Below are 8,108 nucleotides of genomic sequence, written 5' to 3' on the forward strand. Positions count from 1 at the left end.
CCCAGCAGCCTATAAACATCAATTCTGTATCTTCACTAAAAGATACACAAGAGGATTTACAGCAGGACCGTGTCTTACTACAAGCACTAAAAACTACCACATTGTGTTCATTAAGGATGGAAATAAAGCAGAAATATTTCACTGTCATCTGCACTTCAGTGTCATTTGCTCTGCTGAAATATTTTCCTCATTCTGTCAGTTTGGAATTTAGTGAGGAGTAAAAATGAATCGGAATAAATGACTCTTTATTACCACAAGGGGAGTCAAAACCTGATTTGATTTATTTTGCATTGTTTATTGCTAATAGAAGTCCCACTTTCTCATGAACAGATTGTTGAAATGGAAATGAAGTTGGTAGATGAATATGTTTGAGATCAGAGATCCTGAGTCGCCTCTATCAGTCATTAGATGTGTCTTTGAGAAGTAGGAGAACACTGGAGAACCAGGAGGAAACCCACACTGACATGGGTCATTTTACCTTTGGGTCATTTTAACATTGTTAACAGACTGAAATGAATCTCCTGAAAGGCAGAAGAAAGAAATCTGCTAGTAGTGTTAACACAAGACTTTATCTAATCCCAGTCAGTGCAGGGTTCAAACCCCATCCACCAGAAATATCATTAAAATCAAAGGGAAAGACAGAGACGAGGCGAGATCATCAACAGGAGATCTAGCCAGAATAAACACGGCTCACAACTGAGGAGATTTAATAACACACTGGAAGGATTCACAGTTACTGTAGGATCTATGTGCATTTTATAACAACAGACAGGAAATGAGTGGAGGAAGTGAAGTTATTCAAAATGTGTGTAAAGCCGCCCTCTGGTGGTCTGGAGGAGAAATGTCCAGGTTAAATATTAGTGTTCATCCACGTTTCTTTTATTTTTATTTGTGAACACACAGGTCTAAAATAATTTCACTTCAATGAGCTGTTACTATAGAAACAAGAACGTATTAGAGCAAGCCCATTAATAAAAACCTGCACTATTGTCAGAGCTGCTGTTATAGAAAATTAATCAACACCTTCTGACCAATCAGAATAGACAACTGGAACAGAATTGTTTTTTTTTTTTTTTTGCTTTATTTGATTGAAAATTAAAAGGATTAAAAAAAAAAAGTTTTTCCAACAATCATGTTGAGAATCTAAATCAGGAGTCAGACCACAGACAGATCCAGTTCACAGAGACAGATTTATCATCATTATTCACACACACAATATATGACAACATTAAAAGAGATGTTTTTTGGAGGAAAAAGTCAGTTGTAGGTTTACAGTGATTTTCACAAACACATATTTAAGACACTGTAGTTATTTCCCACAGATTAAATCATCTAAAAATATCCATCCAAAGTGGAGAAAAACCCCGTTGCGTATCAATCCAGCGGCCTGCTGACATCCTGACCTCAGTATTAAAAGCTTCTGTCTGAAAATGAGTTCAGCACAGAAACTTCATCACTGGGGGAAACTTTATTCTCCTGTGCTCTTATCTTTTATTCTGCAAAGCTTTGATTGTAATATTTGCATGGATTAAAGCAAAAAAAAAAATATTTGACTGAAAATTTACGGGGGCGTTATGGGTGGATTTCGATGAAATTCTGAGAATGGTTAACTTAGAACTGATAACTTTATTATCAATTAATTAATGGATTAATATATTCAATTTATTGTTGAGTGATTCTTCACCATTGTTTGTTTTTGAGATAAAAGCACAGACACGTATTTTCTGTGCACAGACACGATCAGCCATAGATGGACTGACCTCCGTTGAGGTGCGACTTGCTCCTGGGAAAGAAGAGGTGTGCTGAAGACCCCTTACATTGGCCTTGTGGCTGGCTTCCAGTTGATGGCGCGACAGCACTTTCTTTCTATTGCTTCCGTATATTATTTTTTTGTGGCAAACCGCACAAATGTTTAGTTTTTTTGCACCATGAACTAAATGGCTTTCCGTTTTCACCTATTTCGTACAGCCAAGCCCACCTCCACTTGTTTTTTACACCTTTATCGATGGCAGACACATCAGTGCCTTCTTTCATGTAAAGCGCATCCATGCTGCCGAAACCGAAAGCAGAATGACATGCTCCTCTATGCTCGACGTCAATATAGAAAAAAGTTTGGATCTTCGCTTAAATTAAAATTGGGATTTGACCTTACTTTGTGTTGAATACGACTTCAAAAACAATTCAAGATTTTATTAAGAGAAATATTGTGGCCAACAGGAGTGTTAAGTTACCTAAAAGATGGCGTGAAGTTGGCTGCTATCTACTTTGCGTTCGTTCTCATTTTCCTCCATCATTTCATAGGCCAGAAACAGATGTTTTGACGTAATTTAACTTAGTAGGCTATGATTATTATTTAACCGTAGTCTTCTAGATATTTTGACTGTTTGGGGCACTGAACGCTGGTGTATGATTTTCAGGGAATAAAGTTTACCGCATGTCGGAACATCATTGCGCTCGCAGCCTCCAACTCCTCAAACGTCCTTTAAAATTGTGATATAACGTAGGCTATAAGGCACAGTTCTAACATACCTTACACATTGGCCTAATGAAAATAATAATTGTTGGGGCATCTGCTGATTTGTTAGCTATAAATTTAGGTCTGGGCAGCACGGTGGCGTAGTGGTTAGCGCTGTCGCCTCACAGCAAGAAGGTCCTGGGTTCGAGCCCCGGGGCCGGCAAGGGCCTTTCTGTGCGGAGTTTGCATGTTCTCCCCGTGTCTGCGTGGGTTTCCTCCGGGTGCTCCGGTTTCCCCCACAGTCCAAAGACATGCAGGTTAGGTTAACTGGTGACTCTAAATTGACCGTAGGTGTGAATGTGAGTGTGAATGGTTGTCTGTGTCTATGTGTCAGCCCTGTGATGACCTGGCGACTTGTCCAGGGTGTACCCCGCCTTTCGCCCGTAGTCAGCTGGGATAGGCTCCAGCTTGCCTGCGACCCTGTAGAACAGGATAAAGCGGCTAGAGATAATGAGATGAGATGAAATTAAGGTTTAATTACTTCTGACAGTCTGCAAGCATTGCACCGTCGGGTCTTCAAGTCTGGCTGAAGCAGAGGAGCGGGCTTTCCGGGGTTTATTTTTTCGTGTTTTTTTTTTAACATGCTCTATTTCTATATGTCCAGGTTTGAACTAAGTCATTTTGGCAAGATTTAATTTAATACAAAACAGAAATGGTCAGACACAAGCGCGCCAAGCACATGGGAATGTATTTTGCCAATTTTGACAGCGCATGTTTTTTTAATGCCGCACTGTAGACAGCGAACGTTTAAACATGATCAAACATAGGAAATGAACGACACAAAGCATGGCTCAAAAACAAAAAAGTTAAATAAACCCTACTGATAGTTGATGGTGTTGCAACACATCAGTGTTATAACCCAATCTCTACCCAACCACCCGTCATTTTAATTCTCCTCGGATCAGCGCCGACCGCACATTTGGCCTTATTTTTATCCAAATAATTTGAATAAAAATCCCAAACTCACAGATAAACCTGGATTTATAAGGTTCTATCTGCGGACCAATCATCATCCAGGCTGAATATGGGATGAACACGACATCGGCATATTTTATAATCTAAATATTAAAATGAGTGTTTTTGTGCAGCTGGATTGTGTTCTAGTGAAACAGACGACTGAGCAACAACGTGGCAACGTGCAGGAATTTTACAGAAAACACTACACACTTTTATTCTGGATCACACAATCTCACTGTAGAACCAGAAAACCAGTAGGGTCCAAACCCAGCGTATAGAGGCTGAGTGAATGTGGTGTGGACTCTGTGGAGGAGCTTCATCGTGTCAGAGACGCTGTAGAAGGACAGAGTTCCTGCACTGTGATCCACATACACTCCTATTCTGGAGGGGGATGGAACTCTGAGATCAGTCTTAAAGTTGTTGTGATAGAAAGAGAGAGAAGAAAAAGAAGAACACTGCAGACTCCAGGACTGATTGTTGAATCCAAACCCACACTCATTACCCAGTGCTTTCCTGCTGATATCTTTATACGAGACTGATATGTCCACAACACCACCAGCACCGCTCCACTCCACCTCCCAGTAACAGCGTCCACACACACTCTCCTTACACAACACCTGATCCCAGTAATCAAATCTCTCTGGATGATCAGAGTAACGCTGCTCTCTCTCACTGACTCTCACCGCTCTGTTCTTCTCAGACAGAATGAGGCGACGATGTGCCGTGTTGGGATCCAGAGTCAGATAACAGAAATCTAAAATAAGAGAGAAAAACAAACTGAACAATGTGAACATGAATATCTGCGCTGGGGGCGTGGTCACGAAAACAGCAGTTTGGTTGCAGTGAAAACTTTTCTATGTAGAACCCTGTCACTCCCCCCTCCCCCCACTCTGGGCTCAAGAACACAACAAAAGGGCAATAATATAACAACCAATCAGAATTCAGATACAACAACCAATCAGAATTCAGATACATTCTGTTGTCAAGTAAAATTGTAACCTGTCAAAGTTCTCGAGCCCTCGTGCTGTTTTACCGTTAGATCAATCACATATCAGCTTAAACTAGCATTCTAAAACTAGTTAAAGATCCCACAGAAGAGAGCGACTCCCCCTGCCAGCCTCATGGAACTGAATAAGTTGACTTAATTAAAAAGTTTACTGTTCTATGAAAGGGTGTGTTTGCATGATCATTATTATTTTACTAGTGGCATAAAATTGTCTTGAAAAGACGTCAAGAATAATATCGTTTATCACAATAATTTCTGAGACAATATATCATCCAACAAAATGTATCATGACAAGCCTAGCAGTGTGTGTGTGTGTGTGTGTGTGTGTGTGTTTTTTAGATTTACATTTCAGAAACTCTTCTCTGCTCTGTGGTTCTGGTTCTGAAATGATCTGAACTGCTGCAGCTGTGGAGAGAAAAATAGAAACATGAGTTTGTGTAAAAGATGGAAAGAGTTTAAAGTGATCCAGTCAGTTTTTTCATTTTAAATCAGTGTTTTAGTTCAAAGCGTCGGGTGAATAAAGTGTCTGCAGAAAAGAAAGCAGGAGCATCGCTAAGAAATAACACATCACTGTGTTTCTCCAGCAGGAACAGCTCCTCTTACCATGTGGAGGGATTTTGTTGAATTCCTCCTCACAGAATTCCTCGAGTCTCTTTTTCAGATCTGAGAGAGAATTCCTCACTCCATCAAATGAGAGATGCTGGACAGTGACGCTGGATGTGTGAAAATTTGGTCTGCCCCATGGAGGAGACTGACGTCCAAAAGCTAAAACCTACAGAAAGCAAATGAAATGTAAAACCCACTTGTGATGTCAGACAGGGACATTTATTGTTCCCTTAATGAGAGGTGTTTTAGAGAGTGTGTGAGGAACAGCTGGCTCTGTAGATCAGACAGTGAGTGTTACCTGGAGGAAATGGATGTGATCGTGTGTGTGTGAAAGCTGCTCCAGCTCAGTGACTCTCCTCTGAAGATCAGCAATCTCCTGCTCCAGTTGCTCCAGGAGTCGTTCAGCTCGACTCAGTTCAGCCTTCTCCTGATCTCTGATCAGCTCCGTCACCTCCCAGCGCTTTTTCTCCATGGAGCTGATCAGCTCAGTAAAGATCCTCTCACTGTCCTCCACTGCTGTCTGTGCACTGAGCTGTTAGGACACACACACACACACACACACACACACACACACACACAAGATTTAAAGCTCATCTATCATTCCCTCTCTTACTGGGACTGTAAATGACTCGTTGTCCATGTTGTGTGTGTTTCTAGGAGCAGCTCTGTCTCTGCTCACTGCTCACCTTTATAGTGTTCACAGCCTGTTCCAGCTCCTGCACCTTCTTCTGCTTCTCCTGGATTCTCTGCTGGGATTTCATCTGCTCCTCCTTTAACTCACTCTGAGGACAAATAAAATACATTCAGCTTTTTATACAGTACGAGCGAACTGGTTCCATATTAATGTCAGTTCAAAGTACATTCATGTTTCGCTCTGAAGGTTATGTACTCTGTGTGTGTGTGTGTGAGAGAGAGAGAGAGAGAAATGTTCACTAACTGATCTGGGCTGGGTTTCCCGAAAGCCTCTTAACAAGAGAGTTTTAAATGACCTCTTAAGATCCATCATCAAGCTTATGTGGTTTTCCCGAACAACATCGTAGCACAAGTCGTCCTTTAGTTTGCTCGGAATTTACGAGAGACCCGGAGCACTCGTTCAGAACAAAGAGCGACTCGCTCGCTGCCGAATCCACAGAATGCGCATGCGGCTCTGAGGGACTCTCACAGTCAGCGGGGGAAACTGGGGTTGAATCTGCTGGTGGTGTTCAATTAATTTTCTTGTACATTGCAAGAACATCGAGTTAATTATCAGAGGTGGACAGTAACGAAGTACATTTACTTGAGTTCTGTACTGAAGTACACTTTTTGAGTATCTGTACTTTACTTGAGTATTTTTTTGGGGGAACTTTAACTTCACTCCATTTGAAAGACAAATATCGTCCTTTTTACTCCACTACATTTCTATCAAGGTCCTTGTTAGTCATTACTATGAAGCAGCTTTGAAAGTGGATGTTTTTTTCTTTTCTAAAACGTGATTGGTTTTTCCGCAGGTGACACTGAGACAGTCTATCAGTAATCACTAGGGTCACGTCACGTCCATAGACTGGATAAAATCAAGATCAATGATTTCTCCGCAGCATTATTTAACACGATCAGTTGATGGCAGAATGGAAGGAGGCGGTTCTTCTGGGGAATGCACACACCCACGGTTCTATATCTAGAACCCATGGTTCAGTTTTCTGAAAGGAATAAAGAGTCATTTTGCTTTAAATGTTTGCTTTGTTTGCCTAAAACGGAGCACATCACAGCCTACAAAAACTCGCCATCCCACCTGTGGAAGCATATTGAGTGATATAAACGTTTTATTAGCTTGCAGTGAAGTTGTCTGTGCTTTTAGAGTTAGTGATAATGTTGAAATAGCTACGCAGTCTGATTAGTCAAATGATTTTCTGTGGATTTGCCCGCCAAGTTGCCATAGTCTTGTCCATGGCTAATGTTTACACACAGCTAGTTAACTTGGACACTGTTAGTTATGTCCAATACGATTGCCTTTAGCAGCTACTGATGCCTATATCGGGGACGCGAACTGCAAAGACGCACTTTGTCCTGTTGCTCTTTAGACTCCTTCTTATGAGTGAATTCCGGAAAACCACACACAGAGACAACGTTCATTCCTTAAGAGAGTCTCTCAACTCTCTCTTTAGGTCTAAAGGGCAACGTTATCAGGAAACCCACCCCTAACCAGATTACGACCATCACTGAAGATAAATTTAACACTCTGTTCACCAGAACACAGACAATTTTAATCAGCTTTTACAGAATCCTTCTGATTGAGACACACATTGAAATTAAAGTTCAAATCATATCACTGACTAAAGCACCTATTTTTGGTTTCAAGATGGGAAACTATAATTAAGATGATTTAATTCTGGAAAGATTTCTAGTTCTCACCTGTTTTTCAGCTCTTTCTGTTGCAACTGAAACAGCGTCATGGTTTTTATGTTTCTCCAACATGCACAAATAACAGATGCAGGTTTGATCAGTACGACAGTAGATCTCAATCAGCTTGTTATGTTCAGAGCAGATCTTCTCTTGGAGTTTTGCTGAGGCTTCAATTAATGTGTGTTTTTTCAAAGCAGGACGTTCAAGATGAGGTTTCAGATGAATTTCACAAAATGAAGTCAAACAAATCAGACAGGACTTGATGGCTTTGTGTTTTCTCCCGGTGCAGAAATCACACTCCACATCTCCAGGTCCAGCGTAACAGTGAGCAGGAGAAGCAGCTTGGACTTCAGTCTTCTTCAGTTTCTCCACCACTTCATCCAGCATGTTGTTTCTGCGTAGAACAGGCCTTGTCGTGAAAGTGTCTCTGCACTGAGGACAGCTGTAGACGCCCTTCTGATCCTCTTGATCCCAGCAGCCATTAATACACACCTTACAGAAACTGTGACCACAGAGGATAGTCACCGGATCCTTCAGGAGATCCAGACACACTGGACACATGAACTGGTCCACAGAAAGCTGATCTACTGAAATACTGGCCTCAGCCATTTTCCTGAAATCGCACAGAGAGAGAGAGAGATCAGT

The 8,108-nt window shown here is 41.3% G+C and overlaps 1 protein-coding gene across 1 annotated transcript; it reads right to left on the minus strand.

Annotated features, from left to right (window-relative positions):
- Window positions 1-3,660: 3,660 nt before the first annotated feature.
- LOC132880428 (E3 ubiquitin/ISG15 ligase TRIM25-like) lies at window positions 3,661-8,108 on the minus strand. The gene is made up of 6 exons (XM_060913785.1): window positions 7,473-8,108; window positions 5,771-5,866; window positions 5,383-5,616; window positions 5,082-5,250; window positions 4,824-4,934; window positions 3,661-4,226 (listed from the first exon to the last, which is right to left on the minus strand). The coding sequence occupies exons 1-6, from the start codon at window positions 8,070-8,072 to the stop codon at window positions 3,685-3,687; spliced, it is 1,752 nt and encodes a 583-aa protein (XP_060769768.1). The 5' UTR covers window positions 8,073-8,108; the 3' UTR covers window positions 3,661-3,684.

Source organism: Neoarius graeffei, chromosome 2 (genome assembly GCF_027579695.1).
Source record: "Neoarius graeffei isolate fNeoGra1 chromosome 2, fNeoGra1.pri, whole genome shotgun sequence".
Classification (NCBI taxonomy): Eukaryota; Metazoa; Chordata; class Actinopteri; order Siluriformes; family Ariidae; genus Neoarius; species Neoarius graeffei.